General features: G+C 38.8%; 1 protein-coding gene across 3 annotated transcripts in view; it reads left to right on the forward strand.

Moving 5' to 3' along the window:
* Positions 1 to 21,703, forward strand: part of LOC121316293 (sine oculis-binding protein homolog) — a 56,947-nt gene extending 35,244 nt beyond the window's left edge. The window contains exons 5-7 of one of the 3 annotated variants that reach the window (XM_041251275.1): positions 2,014 to 2,109; positions 16,706 to 18,687; positions 20,719 to 21,703. In XM_041251275.1, coding sequence (XP_041107209.1) covers positions 2,014 to 2,109; positions 16,706 to 18,682 — 2,073 coding nt within the window. In that variant the 3' untranslated portion in view covers positions 18,683 to 18,687; positions 20,719 to 21,703. The remainder of the gene's footprint in view (positions 1 to 2,013; positions 2,110 to 16,705; positions 18,688 to 20,718) is intronic. The other 2 variants (XM_041251276.1, XM_041251277.1) reach the window with 2 other exon arrangements.
* The last annotated feature ends 650 nt before the right edge of the window (positions 21,704 to 22,353 follow it).

Genomic DNA, 22,353 nt, shown 5'->3' on the forward strand with positions numbered 1-22,353 from the left:
TTAACTGCTACTTTTATCTTTCCCATGCTCTAATATAGTATAGTATAGTACAGTATAGTATTATTCAGATGGGGTCGGTAGAGAGGCCTGAGGAAGCAAAGACAGTGAAAGCAACACACTCTGAGACACTCGAAGCAAAAGTTCCAACCTCCTCTTCTGCATCCAACTACAACCACTAATCCAGGATAAAAAGGATTTCTTTAAGTAACACCATAAATTCCACCACACCACGCATCCCAGTTTGAATCGTAATCCAGTCCAGTAATGAGCACAACCATTGTGCCCAGCCTGCATAATACAGCCCTATAGTAAAATGGGATGTTCTCTTTTGTTTTATGTGTTTGTGTAATTTCTTTGCTGCATACTACACATATCTGTAGATCATCTTTTTTTTTTTTTTTACGTTTCTCGTATTTTTGTAAAGTAAATATACATATACCACTGCAAACTGTTATCGACAATCATGTAGACTGACCCATAGTTTCAGTATCCATCAATGTATGCATTCTAGTTTATTTCAGTTGTGTGAAATATAGTAATACTGTCTCTCAAAATCCAATGCAGTGTTATTACCTTGGCCATTGCGAATGCTGGCACACTTCAAAATTACCTTATAAATATCTTTAGGAGATGTCCGCTGTCAAAATCATTTCATTTAAAATAATTGTGAGTTGTGGTTTTGTTTATAGAACATTTTTATATCCATTGTTATATCTATTATACAATAATATATAAAACTGTGGATAGTGAAATATAGGACAACTGTCTGAATAGGCATCATTATATATATATATATATATATATATATATATATATATATATATATATATATATATATATATATATATATATATATATAATAAATAATAAACTTTGGAACTGAATAAATAAATAAAAAAAAAAAAAAAACATAATAAAGCCATGGTGTAGAAAATAAACCCAGAAAAGTTCCTTTTAAAAAGCAGCATTTTCTTTTTCAGCTTATAATAAACAAAGTTAGATTTAGGAAAATTACAGGTAATTGAAGTCACTAGTTGAAGCACATGGTCACTTTTCTAAAACTGAACATGACATGTCTGCATTGTCTGGCAGGCTGGGATTGTAATTGGAGTTTCCAGGTTCTCGCTATTAGAAGGTAGATACCTTGACACAGAAAAGCCATTCTGTGCCAGTCACAAGTCCTGATGATCAGTACATCAAAGCAATTGAAATGCAAGATCCTCTATGTTGGTTCTTATTGCTCACACATAACAAAAACCATCCTGTGCTGAAAAATGTATCTGAAAATATGCGGCTCCACCTGGCTGCTATTCCATTTTAGTTACTGTGCTGCATGCTGCTGTCCATATAGGGACCGATTCTGTAAGCGTTTTACTCCAAATGACAAAAAAGAAAAAAAAAAAAAAACTAGGTCTATACTGATAAGCCCTTATGTTCAATGTTTTGATTATATGTGTGGTTTGGTCTGTTTATTGGGTGCAATTGTCCTGTCTCTGCTAATGGTGAGTAAAGAGCTTTGAGAATCTAACTCTAAAAAAAAGCACAAAAAACCCAATAAATTAAACATACATTCTCTTTATATTGCTTTTTATTATTTGGTACTTGCAGTTTACATTAAGTGCATTGCTATCTGGCTGGCTAATGGGATAATACCTGAATACAGTCGCACTGCTAAAAGTAGCTCTGTGGAAAAGAGGTGTGTGGAGCTCATTATAAAACTGAGCTCTAATATGGGCTCTGTAAAAATGAAAATCCCTCATTTTGAGAAATGTTTCAACATTCCAAAGTAGATATTTTTACTCTAGTTTGCCAAGGGTAAGATTGCATTTTAAAAATGTGCACTTCATTTTATTTATTTATTTTAAATTGTTATAATCTTATTTTATCATTTTATTTATTTCTTTAAAATATTCCAGTATTTTGTTTTGCTGCTTAGTTGTTGTTTATTTATTTATTTATTATATTTTTCTTTATTTGTAAGTCCGTAAAATAGGCCATTATTTCTCCCCTCAGGCTAGAGACGAAGATGGGCATGGTGACACATTTCCCCAGCAGCACTATTCTAAGGAAACGCCAAGGCTTGTCTTCAAGATTAACAACGATGTACTTGTAAGAATGACACATTTCCAAACAAAGTCAGATAGATCATGCGTTTAGTACAGGATATAAGTAATGAGGTGTAGTTGGAAGATTGACATTGTTTTTTATTGTTAGCTTTAGTTGTTCCTGCACTATTGTAGGTCTTGCTCTCTCGCTCTGTCTCTCTCTCTCTCTGTCTCTCGCTCTCTCCCTCTTCTTTGCTCTCTTTCTCTCTCACCCTCTTTCTGTCTCTCACCTAGCAATTTTATGAGCTTTCATTCATACTTGAAAATAATTATATATATATATTTTTACGCTTTCATAATAAATTGCATTTGTCTGAAGCTTGACAGAAATGTGTGTGCTATCTAGACTGCTAGTAACCCCCCTAGCAACTGAATTTTTAAAAATACAATTTGTAATATTTAGTAATAATGTCCACCAACCTGATTGTGGTATAGTGTCTGGTAATGTTGGAGATCCTTCTTTGTTTTTACGCTTTTAATCCTTTTAGATGAGTCTTGACATTTCTGGCTTTAAATAACCTACCCAAACATGACCCACAGCCTTGCAATGTTGTGCACAGGGATGAGCAGTGACAGCTTTCTGATTCTATTCATCTGTGAAAAGCAGGCTATTCTTCCCATGGGTGAAACCTATTTCTTTATGTAAACCATTTTTTAGAGGCAAATTTTAAGCCTTCCGTCAACACATGGCAGAGAACTGTGCCCAACTGAATTAGCACATGGCTGACAAAATTGGCTTAAAAAAGACTAATCAAATTCAAACTCACTACTTAGAATTTTAAAAAAGTAATTTTTTAACTGTGGACATAAAAAATATCTAAAAAATATTAGTCATGACTGAATGTAGTTTCATCACACCGATGATTAGTTGAATAAATATGTTGAGGCGATGGTGGGGGTGGGGGTGTGGGGTGGGGGTGGGGGTGGGGGACACTAACAAGTCCTGTCTTTCCAAGCTTGCTGCACCAAAGAGGATTTCATATTGTATATACAGTATGTATATATACCATGTGTATATACAATATGTATGTAAGTGCCTGTCAGCCATCTGGAAGCTTGAAGCTGTTCTTTAGGGCGCCCTCCTTGCTTGAGGGGTCCGCTGCCATTTTCCAGCGGTTTGCAGTGGAGAGTGGAGCCTCCTTGTTGTTTTTTTTTTATTTTTTATCTTAGAATTGCATGTGCTCCGATGGAGCTGCCAGAATGGATCTAAGGGATCATCCACTGATGGGTTCCGTCTGCTAGTCCTTTCTCCCAGAGGAGAAGGTGAACACATTTGGAATGCTAATGTACCGTGGGGGACGGGCGGACGCAGCTCAGAAACTAGTTAACTGTCTGCTAGTAGCGCTTTCCTTTTTAAATATCACTCTCCCTTTTTAACAAGTGGCTGTTCTTTTGGTTTAAAGCAGGGCGTCTGGTTTTGCCCAGTTGATGTGTTCTTGATAAATGTTTGATTTCGACTGTGTTTCACCTGTAGGTGCCACCCAAAATGAGAAGACATTGACCTGGCACATTGACCTCCCTTAACATAATGAGTAACAGTCATTAGTATTGTTACCAGTTTATCGGTTCCGAGAGATTCAATCTTCCATTCATCAAATCCAACATTTTAAATCTTACGTCCAATCTAGTTATCGTTATAAATACAAGTCTGGTGTTTTTTGTTAGATAAAGGGTAACTACAAAAAAAATTAAAAAAAATTAGAAATCAGATCCATGAGTAATCTCACTTATAGTAATTTAGTGTAGTACATTTCCACAGTAATTACCCATGCTGACACTGTTATGTGCTGGTCTGTTCTTGTACGTAGTCAGCATGCTTTCACTTTAGTTACACTTTTACCAGGAATTGTGGTTTGGTTTTTTTAAACAAATTATCGTAACCACTGATATCAAACTCTGCTTTTGCATAGAAAATTTGAAAAGGTATGTTCAAATTGTAACCAGAGCATTTTCTGTAAAATGACATTTCCCCTCCAGTTTAAAATATTAACCAGCACAGTTCATTTTTAAAGCATGAGGCACTTGAGATTTCACGCCACATTTTTACCCCATGTAATTCGGCTATATTTAGACCACTGGCTTTATGCAAAGTAGTGAGGCTTTTTAATGAAGTATACATGTTGGAAGTACCATGCTGTAAGCTCTGTTAGTGTTCACATAGACATTAAGTGCATGGAGTACTGTATGGAAAGAGAGCACCATGGCTTTAAGAGATCACAAAGGAACAGAGAGCAAATTGTGTGCGTCAAATGCCATTCCAAGTAATTCAGCAGACTGAGGATAATCCCAGTATAGGTTGATAGATAGGTTGATGTATGTAGTGTGTGTGTGTGTGTGTGTGTGTGCTATATATAAAAATGGGTACAGCAGGCTTTTTAAGTAACACTAGGCGATTTCCCTTAATATCTTGCTCTAACCTATTGTAGTAGTTTGTTAAATGTAAACATACAGGGTGATTTATGATTGTAAAGATAGTTAAGATTTAATATAGTGTTTGTTTTTTAATACCTCATGATCACAGCGGAGAAATGGAAATAATAAAGAAAACATCTGCATAAACAAACCACGGTCCCATATGCGACCTCCCATTCCAGTAGGGTTCTGTGTTGACGCTTGACACATTCAAGCTTCGTTTTAAAGATCAATGTCAGCCTATCACAAATTTGTCAAATCAGTGTTTGAGACAATCTGTGCCTAATGTTGCAGATGCACCATAGTGGCACATCGCGAATCTGCAATGCTTTGTACAGCTCTTCTGCCTGATTTCAAATCCTCTTTTTCAAACCATGAAACATTTGTGCTATCCAAAAATGTTGGCTGCTTAGTGTAAAGTGACTCACTACTTTTGCATTGTGCAGACCATTTCAGTGCCATCAGTCGGTTTCTTCTGGGATATATGCTTTGAGCTGCTACTTATGTGACTGTGTAGACCCTTTGGAACAAAGGGGTAAAGAGCCATTCTGAGGGTTACCTGAACAGGGGATGTTTCTAGCCATTCCAGAAGCTAAATTCCCAATGAATCTTAGTGAAACTATTGCATATCAATTTCAATGATGGGCAAGACCTAACAGTTTGGTAGAGAGCTCAATGTAGGTATATTACATTTTGGCATGTATATTGAGCCAGTTGTGAATACACAATGCACATTACTTATAATAAGGGTGTCTCCATAATTATTTCCAGCATAGTTAATTATTAATATTAATATTAATAATTATTTCCAGCTACAGAATCAGTCTGCAAGTTTACCTGTTGGTAAGTAGCTTTCATTTTAGGACTTTATTATTACTTGATGGCCATCAGGGACCTTGATTCAATTCACAACAGGATTAGTTGTTGTGGATGTAAACTAAAAAGTTAGGGTTATCCACGCAAAACTGTGGCTCAAGTGATATTTTTTCAAGGTATTTGTATGTTTCTGTAGTGGCATTTTAAGGAGTTAAAAGCAGTCAGAAAAATGTGTCTTTCTTTAGCTCAGGTTCATGAGGGTGTTGTTGCCCATGTGTGAGTTATGGCTTCTAGTTGGCTGGGTTAAGGAAGATTTGATCTTTTGTACCACTCTCTTAAACTGGGTGAAACTTTTTGGGATATTTAATTGGCATAGGTTGTTATAGTCAGTAATTACAGTTACTGGTATAGTGAAAGAAAGGTAACTTATATTTTCGCTGTACTGACACCTCATTAGGTGAGCTGCTTTATGCTTTTTCATGAGAACCACTTGTCTACTTTTAAGAACTGGCCTACCAATGCTATTCAAAACTCCCTCAAGTCAGATATTAAAATACCCCAATGATGGCGTGCTGACCCATTCCATACCCCAAACACGCTTGATGTCAAATTAAAGGGTCTCCAACTATAGCCTTGTCATGGTTTCTGTGCCGTGTTTAAAGTACTGCATTGGACTGGGTTAACTTTGTTGACTACTTTTTTATATTTAAAGGCTAACCCTTCCCTAACCCTGTATTAGTAGGTCATTCCTTTGTGAAATGCATATTTTACATGGTGTTTACATGGTAAACATTTTTTCATGGTACTGATACATAATATTATAATAATTTTTGGTAATCGTTTATTACACGACAATTCATGTCAGTTCTCGTGAAAGATGGATTTTTTTTTTCTCCTAAGATTAGGGTAGACAACGAATAGTTAAAATCACTGTGCCTGGGTTAGACAGAATAATTTATGTAACACCAGTTTTAAATGTGTAGGACCCGTTTATATTGTACCTTTTAGAAATTTGAAACTGTTTAATTACTTCAAAAACAATCCACTGAATTGCTCCTCTAGCAGATGTATTAAGCTAAAGTGAGTACATCTTTATTTAATCTGTTATAGAAGCCACTGCCTTGATTTTCTGCCCTCCCCCGCACCTTAACCTTTCCCCATTCTTTAACAATGAACCTATTAAGGCCCATCGCTGTGTAATTACACTTTAAGGAGGTTATTGGAGATCCTAGCTTGTCTGCCTCTGGAGACTCAGGAAGACACTCATATAAAACACCTGGAATGACCTGTAAATTGCTTCAATTTTCTCTCGATGCAAGACAGAGAAGCAATTGCCATTTAACTTTCTCGTCACATCCAGGGATATAATTCCCATTGTTGGCGATTGACTGGACTCATTATTGCAGTTATTTTTTAACCTAGAAAGTAGATAAAATCTCTCCTTTATTATGTCTTCATATTTCATTACAAATACAATAATAATATAGGGAGGTAGTGAAGTCCATGTTCAATTTACTGTCGATGTGGCCTAACCGGGAATTTACCATTATTAAACAGACCAAATATGAGCGTAAATAGGAAGGGTGAGCACACGAGTTGGTTGCATATATTTAGTGTGCCCAATTATTTAACTCTTGATATTTCTCCCCAATTTGGAATGTCCAATATTTTTTTTCCCACTCACCACAGAAATTCCCCACAGAGTTCAGGAGACCTGAAGGATCAGTGGGCATCCTCCAAGCCCACTGCCGAGCCAGCTTCCTCGAGCGCGGATGTCGGCGAGCTACCGACCTCTGGAGGACAAAGGCCAGCCATGCAGCTGTCTGCTTTTGTGCTCACTGGGCGCCTGGCCAGCAGGGTTTGCTATAGCGTGATGAGGAGAAACACTCCCTGCCGGTTTTGCCTCCCTAACCCAGGGGAGCGCCAGAGCCAATGTGACTCTCCATTCGGAACCCCCAACGAAGACTGCTGACTTTGCACAGCCAGGACGCGAACCTGCGCTGTTTGACTCGCTGTGCACACCACGCAGCTGTGCTTGTACCAGGTGAGCCCCTTACCACGGACCCCAATATTTGTTTATTTTTAATACAACATGTTTGTAGATTGGGATACCAAAAATAGAGGAATTCACCAATTCCAAAATAATATCAGTGTGAAGGCAACAGAAGTACAAGTGACTTCTGGTATTGAAATGCCCATAAAATAAATTATTTCAATAAACAACAGCAACTGCAAAAATGAGAACAACTCAGGGAAAGCGAATTCTCTTGGGTCAAAACAACTTGTTTTCCTTTTAAACCACTTTGCCTCGCTGCGTATATTTTTACTGGAAGAGATCAAAGTTGATTGCAAAACTATTGAAGCAGAAGAAAAAGCTGAGAAATAAAAATTATAGAGCAACATACAGGCAAGATGAAGAACTGCCTCTGCCTGTCTATTTACAAAGTAGTATTGCAACCGTGCACAGCACAGCAAGTGTTCCTGAATTACTAAACACAGACACATTCAGATCTGGAGAGGTAACTGGAAGTGGACTTGCTATCAAGCCAGTGGCCCACCACATGTGTAGGCAAACTCTAAACTATCCACAGTGGAGAAGAAAAAGGTCCTTTTGATAAACCTTTAAAAGTAAATACAGTGCCATTTGAGATGTTATTGTAGCTAAGTACAGTACTACAGCACTATACTGATGGTAGTCTTGTCTCTGTATTTTATTATTTTACAGTAATTTAAATAATATTTTAAAATGGCCACATACAGGAGTTATAGTATTTGAAAAGGCAGTGTGAACGCTTTTCACAAACAAATTATATAAATAACATTTAAGTGTGTTGATGCCATTCATTTACTGTCTGTACCAAAGTACCATTATTCACAACAACAACCACATAGTGTTTTTAGATGACCTTGTAATACTGTGTAGTTGTGAATTGATAGCTGTTGTTTGGGGCTGTTATACAATGTAAATAGTTATCTAAACTGTTCCTTGAGGCTTTAGTTATGTCAGCCAGTCAGTTTTTACAAACATGTTTGTGTTTTCCTCTTGTTCTAACTACAGTAAAAACATTAAAGCTTTGAAAATTTGAAACAATGGTCTTGGTACTCAATGCTAATTACAAAACAGTTTGTATTCCAACCAGACCAGAAAAAAAAAAAAGGTTTTTTATTAAAAAAAAAAAAAAAAAAAAAAAAAATATATATATATATATATATATATATATATATATATATATATATATATATTTTGTTCCCTGATACTGTAAATAAAACACCACTTCTTGCTGAAATGTGTCTAAAGACGACAGGCATCCCAGTGAGGGGGCTTCAAGATACTGCTTTCTTACTTGGTACACAGCTGTATCCTGACATTCTTGAAAAGGTGATTTGTTTTTGTACACATAGACTACCATTTCCAGTTCTGTACGTCTCTGTTATAACTGCCTGTTTTTAACCTCATATCAACAATGCATTCTTTCGCATTTCCATCTTCATGTTTATAAACCATTTATTCTGATATGAAACCCTCGGGTTCCGTGAGGACGCTTTGTGTTTGTAGCTTAACTGAGTTTACAGTGGAGCTGTTTGGGGTTATTGATTCATTTGTAATCTGATTGAAAGTGTTATGCCGGTGTTTCTGTTTTTCGTCCAGTCCCTGTACAATACATGAAGCACAAACCAAATGTATATCAATAGTATACAACTGAAAGTTATTGATCAAGCAGAAGCCTAGGCACCTAATCACAGATCATGGAGCTGCTATAGAGGAACCTGTTGCCAAGTTATCCTATTTTTAATTAAATATCAGCTTGGGAAAGCTTATTTTTCACAGCATCAATGTTTATCATTTTACCCGTTTTTTCAACCCAGCTTGCAATGTGCAATTTGCTGCTGCATCCCACTTACAATGGTCAATGGTTGCCCGCTTTTCCCTTTATACCTGTCAAACCTTGCAGGATGGAAAACGCTGATTGTGTGACACAGCCTTATTGGATGGGGTCCCACTGTATGGTTGTGGCCGAGTTTCGCATCACCTTGTAGAATGCTTCATTAAGTCGAATGACGAAGTGGTTTAGCACTTTAGCAGGATAATGGAAAGCGTAGTGGTAATGGGGGTGGCTCTGGTTTGTCAGAGTTAAAGAAGTGGTAAGGTTGACAGCAGATTTTAGTCCCTATTCTAGAACAGCTAACTCAGAAAACAAACCCTGTTCTGACTCCCTAATTTGTATCCGTCTTGGTAATCACTTGCAGGATTTCTTGAAATACAGAGTAGCTATTCTGTAAAGCGGACGGCAGATGAGGCTGTTTCTTTCTGATCGTATTTCTAAGCCTATGCTGTTCGATGGGAGTGTTACCCTGCATTCACACTGGCATCAAAAGAAAATACTTCTTGGCACTCAGACCCTGCATCTGGGCTAAGACTGGATAAAACGCATTGCCAAGGCAATTAGTCTCATCGTACTGTGCATTGTGGATCAGTAGAGAGACGGTTTAATTTCATGTTTTATCAAATTCATTTGTGTCCTCCAATTAAAAATAATTGGACTGTACTCTGGAAATGACCAGGTTAATGTCATTCTATTTGCTCACCCAGACAGTGCATAACTTTCATTACAAACTGACAGCTAGTTACTGTTGGTAGTGCGGAGCAAATTAAAAGGCAACAGTTTGTTCATTCATTGTAGTCTACTGTTAAAAGAAATAATGTAAGTTTAAATGTTATGGATTCTTTTTGCTGTTAAAGCCCAGACTCGCTTGTAGTTTTAGTATCACACTTTTCTGACTGCAAAACCTGACTTTCATTCATCCTTTTCACTGCCACAGCATTTTACATTTATATCAAATACGTCTTCAACCAAATAACGTAATGTTATTATTTTTATTTTTTTTCTAAGGCAGGATATTAAAAACATCTTCAGTTTCAGAAGCCACGCTGTTAAATCCTGGTCAATTTGTACATACTGTAAGTTATGTTGCAAGAAAGATGCTTTCTAAAATGAGTTTATGCATGGGTTCATATGTAATGTCACCAATATGTTTTTTTGATACAGTCGATGTTTTCATCTCATCAGGGGTATTGTCCAGAAACATTTACACAGCATGGAAGTTACAAAAGAGAAAGTTAAACTAACTAAAACATATGTAATTAAAACATATGTGTGCTATTTTGTTTGAAAACAAGTAATTACAATGTTTTTTTTTTTGAAGGTTAATTTACACAACTATACTTGTTAATACGGTGCCAGCTACTAAACCCTTGTAAAATATTAGCAGTGGAGTCATATAGCTAAGAAATTATGATTTATTGTTTTTTATATTGGTCTTTCACTTGTCTTTTGGTAGGGATGATTAATCCTAGTATGTTTTCTTTGGCTCGCTTGTGAAATTTGTAAGGGAGATGGAGTGTTAATATCGGTAAACGCCACAGGGATGCTGTTGGTGAACTCTGGTTGAAAGCATTGAATTTATTTTTAAAAACATTTTCAGCAGCCAAACTTGAAAATGGCAGCTTCTACCTCATTATCTCATGCCCAAAGACGTGTGCTCACTGCGGTTCCACTGTGTCCAGGGACCGTTTCTAAGAGGAAGTGCCTGGTGATTTTTATTATTTTTGTTCTAGTTATTCCTATTCTGTCATGTGAGTTTTTTTAAACATTCTCCTGTCAGAAGTTTCAGTAACCCAGGGGGCTGTATTGTGCCACAGGAAAGCAACTAGCTGCTCTTTCACTGACTCTAGAGACACGGAGACACAGACAGATGTCAAGTAGCTGTTAAATACTGTGCTGTATACAAGGAGTGTAACATGTATAAAACCCCACGAGAATTGTAAAACACACTCAGTGCAGTACAGGTAGTTTTTAGTTAAAATTATTATAATAGTATATATTTTTTTCTCAGTTTTTGTTATTTTTTTGCAGATTTTGTAAAGTGTTTGTTTTTTGCTTTTTCCTTTGCTGACTATGTAAAGTGCCCTGAGATGCCCCCGGTGTATAGAGGTGCTGTATTAAATGTAAATTTGATTTGATTGCTTGATTGAGGTAGTGGGTATTGGGATATGCTTCGAATAGGTCAGTGGTATGTAAAATAATCAATGGGTGACACTGAGGGGGCTGAGTATGGAAATGTGCCTTTGCTTCTAAAACTGCTATGATAAACGTCAAAAATCTGGCAAGTGGATGAAACCCTGGGTAGTCTGGTTTGATGGGGAAACCCCCCCCCGGGGGGGGGTGGGGTTTTTGTCCGGAAACCATATATATATATATATATATATATATATATATATATATATATATATATATATAAAATCAAGAATCATGGCATTGTAATGTTTTTGTTTGATTTGGCCCATTAAGGCAGATAGAGCTCTTCTGGGCTCGCTACTGATTTATGAAAACTGATTTGCGAATAGAAAATGGTCCTAGTCCTTGTACATTTATTGTGAGCGGTTGTGTCTTCCACTGCTATATTATATCTTACACTGCTACTTTATATCTTACACTGCTGCGTTATATCTTACACTGCTGCATTGTATCTTACACGGCTACATTGTATCTTACACGGCTACATTGTATCTTACACGGCTACATTGTATCTTACACGGCTACATTGTATCTTACACTCCTACATTGTATCTTACACTGCTGCATTGTATCTTACACAGCTACATTGTATCTTACACGGCTACATTGTAAAGTTCTAGTAATGGTCTCTGTAGCTGTCAGAACTGTATAAATTGAGCTTGCAGGCAGCTGGCCTGGTCTTTGACCATGCAACTATTCTTCCTATCAGTGACAGTGTCACCTTTCACCTCTTTTGCATAATAGAGATTAGGTTAACAGAGGTCTTAATGTCACATGATTTATCTAGGATAGCCACCTGATCAAGTACATAACCTACAAGCTCAGTCTCTTGAGATATATATAGATAGACATTCAACCGAATGATTTTTAACTGACAAGTAAGGTCTGTAACTAACGAGAAGTCATACCTTGAGTGTTTCAGTTCACAGCTATTGCTAGTCACCAGCAAACCAGTTGTTCTGGAAATTTCAACAGAGAGAGACTGGGTTGAGAGTTGCGGAGGATCAGGGAGTATACTGTACAATGAGAAAAGGGACCTCTGTACTGTTAGTGTTGCCAACTCAATTACTGGCATCCCTGTTTCTCTAGTTGAGGAAGGGCTATAGCTCAGGCTAGCGCTAATCAAACGGCATCACATGGCATGTTTTTTATTCAGCAGGGAATTATGGGTCGGAATGATGGATGGATGTTGTTGGGGCCCCTGACAACTGATTAATGTTTTAATGAAGTCTCATGAGTCACTGCCACTTCCCTTTAAGCGTGCTAGGATGCACACGCTGCCTATGCGGCTCACCTCACGGCACTCTCCCAGCCTCACATTTAACTCCCATCAAAAGAGCGGTGTTCCTGCCAATCCCAATGGCATAAGCTGCCGGGAGTTACAGGATTCCCACAAGCCTGCTGTATTTTTCCCCATATCAGATTCCGTAATTTTCTTTTGGTTTCTGCTGATGCAGTGTCTCTTGGATGGTCGGGTGTTGTATGGCGCCACACATTTCACAGGAAAATTAGTGAGCGATACCAACCATTGAGCCTAAAAGTAGCATGTTGGCTCATTGCCATGGAGTATAAGAGGGCTGAGTGTAGTAAAGAAATGTTCTGTTCACTGTTTTTTACATCTTCTGAAGATGTAGACATCTTCCATAGCTGACGAATTAAGTCTTTATCTGTGATATTGATATTTCCCTCTATCTATTATTGTCTCATTTTTTTTCAACACACTTTTTAGATGGGATACTTGAGGATTTAATGTTTTAGTCAGGGTGGTAGTGCTGGATATTACTGCATTTACTGGGAGTGGTATAACATTGGTATACATTGTAGAGAGTTGGATCCAACAACTACACAAGTACTGAGTTGAATATGGATTCCAAAAACAATACAGCAATAACTTCAGTGTGTGTGTGTGTGTGTGTCTATATATATATATATATATATATATATATATATATATATATATATATATATATATATATATATATATATATATATATAGTGCCTATAGAATGTCTTCACCCCTTTTCAAAATGTTCACCTTCTGTTGCCTTATAGCCTGGAATTAAAATGCATTAAAATAGTTTTTTTTTCATTTATCTTTTATCTATTTTTTTTCATTTATCTACACATCCTTCCCCACAACTTCCAAGTGAAAAAAAATATTCTAGAAATTTGTAGAAAATTAATTAAAAATAAAAACTGAAATAGCTTGGTTGGATAAGTGTCCACCCCCCTTGTAATAGCAATCCTAAATTAGCTCAGGTGTAACCAATCGCCTTCAAAATCACACACAAAGTTAAGTGGCCTCCACCTGTATTAAATTGTATTGATTGAAATGATTTCAGGATAAATTCAGCAGTTTCTGTAGGTTCCAAAGTTGTTGAAAAGCACAGATCAGGGGATTGGTATAAAAAAAAAATATCAAAGGCCTTGAATATCTGTTGGAGCACGGTCAAGACGATTAAGAACTGGCAGGTGTCTGGCACCACCAAGACCCTGCCTAGATCAGGCCGTCCCTCCAAACTGGATGGCCGATCAAGAAGGAGACTGATCAGAGAGTATTGACGATTGTACCGCCCACATTTAAGCTGCATTCCTTTCCCTGTGATGTTATTATTTTAATATCATTGCAGTTCAGTAAAAGCTTGTGCACAACAATTGAATGTGAGGGGTAATTATGCTTTGGTAGCGTCTGGAGAAAAAAAAAAAAAACATTCACAACAAGCCTATGGTTCAGACCTCTGATTTACAAAAAACCAGAACACCAGAGTCATTTTGTACAAAAATGATATAGATATATATAATATATAGATATATATATATATATATATATATATTCTATATATATATATATATATGAAGCCTAAAAGCAGTTGAAGCCTAAAGCAAGTTTAACACACTGCAGGGGTGTTAATAAAATATTGATTCCAAACAGATTACAGTACTTTGGAATGCAATCTATATAAACTGTTTTCACACAGAAATGCAGCTATTGTGTCGTCTCTGAAATGTTTTAACGAGTGTGTAAAATACCCTTTTCACACAGCATGAAATTGCACACACTATACCGGCGTCATAACCCTTTCACATTGACTAGAAAAACATCTTAGATGGTGCAAACAAATTCCTACTTGGTTTGATTGAATGAGCACAAAAAGCTTAATAGGAAATCTGAAAATACATCTTAATAAAGAGCGACACGTTTTTAATAATAAAACCATTCTGGCGTACTTCACTAAAGTAAATGCATGATTTTGTTATTTTTTTATATACCATTGCTTCAGATTATTACTGGTGCTTAGTACCAGTAACTACGTTTTATTTAGAGTTAAATCCGTTTATGTCCCCCCAACACAAACCTTCCTTATTATAAAAAAACACACAAAACGTATTGTTTTCTTGTCTTTTTTTAATGAATATAATTAAATTAATACATAATAGAGACAAAGTAAACTAACAACTATTAGTCTATATTATTTAATACATATTTATTTTGTAGTCTCCAAACCAAAACTGCCCAGCATCTTGTTACAGACACGACAGAACCATTACAAATGAACAGTGTCTACTGAGCAAAACAGTAAATGGGCAAAATGTATACCGGTATTGCCTCTCCTGTGCTCTATGGGTTAGATGCCTACGGTCTCAATAAAGTCACAGTGCAAAATCAAGAGCCTGCAAAAACATTTTTAAAGTTTTCCACAATAAAAATATATTCCCCCCTCGCTTTTCTGGCAATGGTTAAGCAATGATGTATATGCCTTCGTCACAAAGTTCGTTACTTAGCAACCACAGAAAATACAAATAAAATCAGCTGAAACAGCCAAGGAAACAGACAGATCCAATACACAAAGGGGTGTACTCACAAAGCATTTCCAGAACTGATTTGCTGGTAGGATGGGACCATTAAATCAGATGCTAGTTAACACGAGCAGGAGAAGAGCCCGCCCACTGCTTGTCTGGCAGAAATACTGTAAATAGCAAGCAGCTCATTCTGTGCATTTTCATTATAAACTTAAACAATATTAACTATACGAGTTACAGATATGTAATTATTGAATCGATTATCCAGTATTTAGCTCGATGTATATAATCAGGAATGGAATCGGATCGAAAAAATCGATTTTTGATTTAATCGTAGCAGCCCTACTGAAAACTGATGAATAATTGATTTAATACATTGCATTATTATTATTATTATTATTATTATTATTATTATTATTATTATTATTATTATTATTATTTATAAATTTAGTAGTCACCAGTTGTTGTTTATTTTTTATTTTTTATCATTTATCAGTTATTTTTAGGCTCAGCTCACCGCTACCACCCCTGCGCTGACTCGGGAGCGACGAAGATGAACACACGCTGTCCTCCGAAGCGTGTGCCGTCAGCCGACTGCTTCTTTTCACACTGCAGACCCACCATGCAGCAACCTCAGAGCTACAGTGTCGGAGGACAACGCAGCTCTGGGCAGCTTACAGGCCAGCCCACAGGCGCCCGGCCAGACCAGGGGTCACTGGTGCGCAGTGAGCCGAGGACACCCTAAGCTCCCCCCATTTTTTGTTGAGATGCTTGACAACAAGGATTAAAATCCAGTAATATTTGTTTGAAGTTAAAAAGCTCCTGCTGGTACAGAAATTAATGGCCAGGATGGTATTTCTCCATTATAAGCCGCATTTTTGTGTACTGTTACAGTAGTGTACCTTTTATAGGTTTGTGAGGAGGGAGCAGAAGGATTATTGCACCTGTGATAATTCCTCATTTGAAATGCTTTGCACAATCCATTTCCTCACATGCAGTACATAATGTTTCCTACCATCTGTGATCACTGACCATGCTGAAAAGCCAAAGATGATAATGAAGCCACAGTGACTACTGACAAAGCAGATGTAACAGTGGGTTTAACTGTTAAATAAAGTCAGTGTATAGCCCTTATAAAATGATTTCATACAGTACTTGATTTATGTGTAGTTGCATGTGCACTGTCTTTCATATTTCTTTTATTACTTTACTGGTATACTAAATTCTAGAGATTGTTGAATCGCCTTAAAACTGCGTCACATTCTTAGAAGGATAACCTGGAGGCGCTGATTTGGGATGAAATGACCACAAAGTAAATGAACAGGTTTTAAAAGTAACCCCTCACCATCTATTATAAATAACTAGATAGGGTCACATAGCTACCACACTTCTGCAGAGACAGCAAGTCATGGCAAGAGATGACCAATAACTCTTGTGTAGTTATAATTTAAGCTGAGCAACAATGTCACATCTGCTTACTTTCTTCTTTTTCAGGTGTGCGACTGGTGCAAACATATAAGACACACAAAAGAATACTTGGATTTCGGAGCTGGGGAAAGGAGACTTCAATTCTGTAGTGCCAAATGTCTCAACCAGTACAAAATGGACATTTTCTACAAAGAGACCCAGGCCAACCTACCAACTGGCCTCTGCAACCCAGGGCACCCTCTGACTGAGAGTAAACCAGAGAGCAGCAGCATGCAGCTCCTGACACCCGAGTCCTGGAACACTCCTCTGGGTGACCTGCGACGAAAAGCTCCATCTCCTGGGGTTCCGATGGCCGGGCACAATCAAGCTCCTGGGCAGTCAGGGTCCACGTCTCCATCAGAGTCTGCTGCTGTCTATTCCTCTGCCAAAATCTCCACACCAGGGCCCAGGACACACGAGAGCCCAACCCTTCCCCCGCCGGTACCTCTCCCATCCCCGCATATGGTGGTCCCACCTGGAAGTCCGCACATGGTGATGACCAACCGTGGACCTGTGCCGCTGCCTTTCTTTATGGAACACCAGATGATGCAGCAGTTGCGTCCGCCTTTCCTCCGAGCGCCCCACACTCCCAGCCCAAATAGTCCGCTTTCCAATCCCATCCTTCCTGGGATTGGTCCACCACCACCTCCTAGGAATATGGCTCCAGTCTCGAGTCCCATGCACAGGCCAATGCTTTCCCCACATATACACCCACCATCCACCCCAACTATGCATGGCAACCCTCCAGGGTTGATGCCACACCATCTCGGAGCCCCTATGCCGGGCTTACACTTCCCTCCAATCAACATGATGCCAAACGGCCACATGCCAATGCCACAGATGATGAACTTTAGTGTGCCATCACTTGCCCCATTGGTGCCACCTCCCACTCTCCTGGTGCCATATCCGGTCATTGTTCCTCTCCCAGTCCCCATCCCTATTCCCATCCCCATTCCCTTTAACTCCAAGGCCCCAAGTGGTTCACCTGGCAATAGCAAGAAAATCATTCTGCGCACCTCCTCTGAAGGAGATGAGTCCAAGGAAACACAGCCTTTCTCTCCTGCCAGCATCGATGATGGAGAGACCAAACAAGGGCCAACAAAATCCATTGAACTTTCTCCAGGCTTTAACCCAGGCCACTCCACCCTACCTGAACGGAGCAGGGCTGAGGTGGTTGATTGCACGGTCATATCAGAGAGCCCAGTGAAAGCAGTGTTCTGCCCAATGAACTCATCTACTGTCCTGCATGATGGTGTCATAGACCTGACAATGGGCCGCCGATCCAGACTCCAGCATGTAATCCACAGGGCAGTGTCAGTTGCACAGGTGAAAGTGGAACACGAACCCCAGAGCATCCTCAGCCTTGCTTTCCCGGGCCAGGACAAGAGGAACTGCAGCGGGGGTCACAACAATTGCAGAGACAGTTGCAGTCCTGTTAACCCCGTGGCTTTGCCCTGCAGTGATCCTGTGCACTGTGGGGACGCACCCCCACAAACAAAGCAGCAACAGCAGCTGGTTTATAGCAGTTCAGGGCTGGAGCCCAGTCCAACAGCCACTTGCAACGTTATCGTGAATGGCACAAAGACTGCAGATGTTGCCGGTAAGAGCAGCTCCCTCGAGCAGCGGCCAGAACCCCGAAAGACGTCACCGCACCCGGACGAGCCGGCGGTCAGTGAGCTGGAGTCGGTGAAGGAGAACAACTGCACGGGGGCCGCCAGCTTTCAGCTAGAGCTGGACACAGGTAAGAAGGCTTCGTCAGACGAGGCGCTGGCCGGCGGGGACAAGCAGGACCCCAACCTGAACAACCCCGCCGACGAGGACCATGCCTACGCCCTGCGCATGCTGCCCAAGGCCGGCTGTGTCATCCAGCCTGTGCCAAAGCCGGCAGAAAAGACTGCCTTAGCGCCCTGCATCATTCCCACGCCCTTTCTCAGTGCAGGAACTGAGGACATTGAGCCGCCACTAAAAAGGAGGTGTCTACGAATTCGAAATCAAAACAAATGAAAAAGGTTGGTCCCCTAATAACACACGTGACATTTTGTACTGTATGCTGCTTAGGAGCAATACGTGTTTTTATGTGACTGACTTGAACGCAGATTGTGTTTCCTGTTATTCAGTGTTCTTCTGGGGGTAAGGATTTGTTTACAGTAAAGACGCTTGCATTAATGAAAGAGACTGACTGAATGTGTGTGCAAATATTGAAAGTCATAATAAATGTGAGGCACGATTTGAAGGAAATACTAGTAGTATATGCAGCAGTATTGTTCAATTAGTCTGGTGACTAGTGTTTTCCAGGTGTGTTATTTCCTGCAGTGATTTAAATGTGTTATCTGTACAGTATACTCAGGACTCTTTGTTTCAGTTGTTTTATTTTGTTTAAAATTTCCTAGGAATTTGTCATGTTATTATCCTTATATATATATATATATTATATTATATATATATATATTATATATATATATATATATATAGATAGACCAAATGTTTACATTTCTTGATTAGGGGGGTTTTAAAAACTGAACCCCTGGATGAAATTCATATCCCTGACTGGGATATAGTGGAAGCGGCAGGTTTTCACCACCCCTTTAATGTGGATATTAGTTACTTTTGAGCCAATTTGGAGAATTTATTTTAATAAAAGTAAAACAGCCTGTTAATTGCACAGAGAGATTGGGTACTTTCACTACTTAATGTGATAATTATGCAGCATTAAACAAGTCTGTAAAAGTCTTGTCTTGTTGCCACCAGCACCTTCCAACAGCCTGCAGTCCATTCTGTCCTCAAATAGTACACAAACGTGAATGATCACATATGTGTCTAGTTTTGGTAAACTATACATTTTCCCATGATAGTAAAATTAATATTGTCCTCTGAATCATTCTGCCAGCCTGGCTGTACATCGTAGTACTTTTAATACAGATTTAAAGTGTTTTATTTGTTTTGTTTTTAAATCTATTCAGCATGAAAAAGCTGTCCTTCTCATCTGAATTCCATGTTGTGCTATTGCAACAGGCTGTCATTCTCTAAGATTTTTACACTCGGTGTAACATCATTTTTTCAAAAAATGCTTAGGACAACAGTGAAGTACTTCATAAATGTGACCCAGTGTTTACTGTACTGGAGTTGTCTGAATTTAACTGGGAAAAAATGGTTGACAACATCAAGTAGGTATTAAATAGGGGGATCTTCACATGATTGGAACATTAAAATTATAAACAGCCCTAAGACGGCCTTAGCAAGGCACCACACCCGAGGCTGCGTGGCAACCAACCACACAACCTTGACTGTTTCAACTGCTGAGTTTTCCATGAGTAGCGAGTAGCACTTTAGATTACTGGTTTAGAGATAGTTGTGTTGTGTTTGTTTCGCAGTTTCTTAAGAGTTTAGCACATGATGTTTGGTGCTTTGTGAGTTTGTGATGATACACATGCAATAAATTATGTTGATACTCAGTAGGACAAATATGAGTAAGACCTGCCCAACGTGAGTTGGCACAGGTTCACCTTAAAGCAGTTTTCAGGAAAGTTAGTGGGTGGAAAACTGCAGCACAATATATTACATATAATGATAGAGTCAGCATTTATGAGACTGTGAAAGAAAATCTTGGATACAAACATTTCCTAACTGAGAACCTACTTCAGGCGATCTCCTGTCTTGTCCATCATGACTGACAGACTTGACAGGTTGGTGCTACTTTTATAAATTGCACAACACATGTCAGGTGTTCAATTTGCATAATAATGTATTCAGTGATGTGGGGGGCAGCCCATTTACACAGAAGTGTGAGCTACATGGATTTCTTGTATTTCAGAAGTGTGAGCTACATGGATTTCTTGTATTTCAGAAGTGTGAGCTACATGGATTTCTTCTTTTCACCTGTTCATTAAGTGCAGTGTAAAAACACACAAAGGCCATTTACCTTCATTTACCTACCTTTTTTTACCATTTACCTTCACAATACTGATTCTGCAGTTTTGAATTTCCAAGGTGTCTTTGGACACAATTCAGTGACGTATGACATTGCTTCTTTTGTATTTCAGGAGTGAAGAGTGACGGCGTTCGATTGAAGGACGAGCACTGATCCGCTGTGTCTCTTTGCAGACAGAACCAACTGCCCTCACTCCCTCCCTCGAGCCGCAGTCAAACTGGTCGACCGACTTCCTGCTGCATCGCCTCGTACTGGACAGGGACAGTAATCAAAGACCTCTGGATTCAGACGACAAACGTGTGGAAGCACTCCCCCCCGAGGAACCCCACGTTTGTGCAGTGACGTCAACGACACCCACCACCAGAGTAGGCTGAACAGGCCTTTGTCAAACCAACTCTGAGGACATTCCTATTTCCATCCCTTTCTTTCTGTTCCTGCTCTATTTTCCCCGTTGTCCCTCCACAACTCGTGTTAGTTTTACACCAATAGAGGTACTTTTTTCCTTCGATTCTTTTGAAGCTCTAAATTAAATTACAATTGGAGGCAGGGGGTAAGACTTCTTGTGCTGTCGTTTTAGCTGCTAAACCTTCTGATCAGCACTCATTATAACCCACACTACAGCTACTGAACTTGTATTTAATCATATCAAGGGTTATATTTAGCCGTTAATGGTCAAACAAAACTACCATGGATGTACTTTTTCAACAAAGCCTGTACATTATTCTGTTAAATAGTCTCTTATCTGATTAGAAAGACCGGTTTGGTTAATTTTTTTATTTCAATGGCATATCTCCAGTGTTACACTTTTACATTTTTTTTTTTTTTTTTTTGTAATTTTAATGTGACTCTTTTAAGATGGAGCTTGTACAGTTTATACTGCAGTGGTGTTGTGAAAAGTGTGTGCCAAAAGAACTTGGTAAATGTTGATTCTCCTCAAATTCCCCTTGCCACTCCTCGCCAACCCTCCAACACTTTGTGAATAGAGCAGTAGTTTTGAACTGAAGACCAAAACTCCTACAAGGTGTAAAACTATCCGAGGGCACTATGCTGGGTGTCACAAAAAAAATAAAATAAATACAGAACTTCTTGAATTTCAACCTTGATGGCGTGATCCAGGAAACCAGTGAGACAATCTCTCTGTATGCATTAGTCATTCATGGTAATTACAATGGTATGGATAAACCAATGTAAACAAGGAGTGTGGATGTGGCACTGCCATGATTCCATTTCACTGTATGCTTTTTCTTATCATGTGCAATTGAATCCTCAGACACTAGGTGGAGGATAACAGGGTAGAACTGAACTGGTGTGCACTAGTACAGTGGTAGCCAGTCCAAAAGTACAAGAGAACATGTGTGACTACCACTGGAATGGGAAAGATTTTTTGTTTTTTGTACAAAACTGGTGTAGCAAATCCTGGTTGTGTTGCTGTTACTATTCAGTGGCAACTAAACACTGTGCACTATCCCAAGTGTCCTGCTGTGTCTTTATTGAATTAACTTTCACTCTTGATTTTGACGTCTGCTGCAAATCATCAAGCTGTCACCGACATGTTTTACACTAAAGACCTGGTACGACACGTCAAGGCTTCAACTTGGGTTATTGTACTGTAAATTACTACTAGTGTGACTTTAGATTGGTGCTTTTATTACGCCTATGACTAACTGGAAACTAAGCAAGGAACAGATTACATTGTCCCTGCTGTGATTATCCCACATGGCATTCTGTAGTATGTCATAATGGCTGT

This window comes from Polyodon spathula, chromosome 5, assembly GCF_017654505.1.
Source record: "Polyodon spathula isolate WHYD16114869_AA chromosome 5, ASM1765450v1, whole genome shotgun sequence".
Classification (NCBI taxonomy): domain Eukaryota; kingdom Metazoa; phylum Chordata; class Actinopteri; order Acipenseriformes; family Polyodontidae; genus Polyodon; species Polyodon spathula.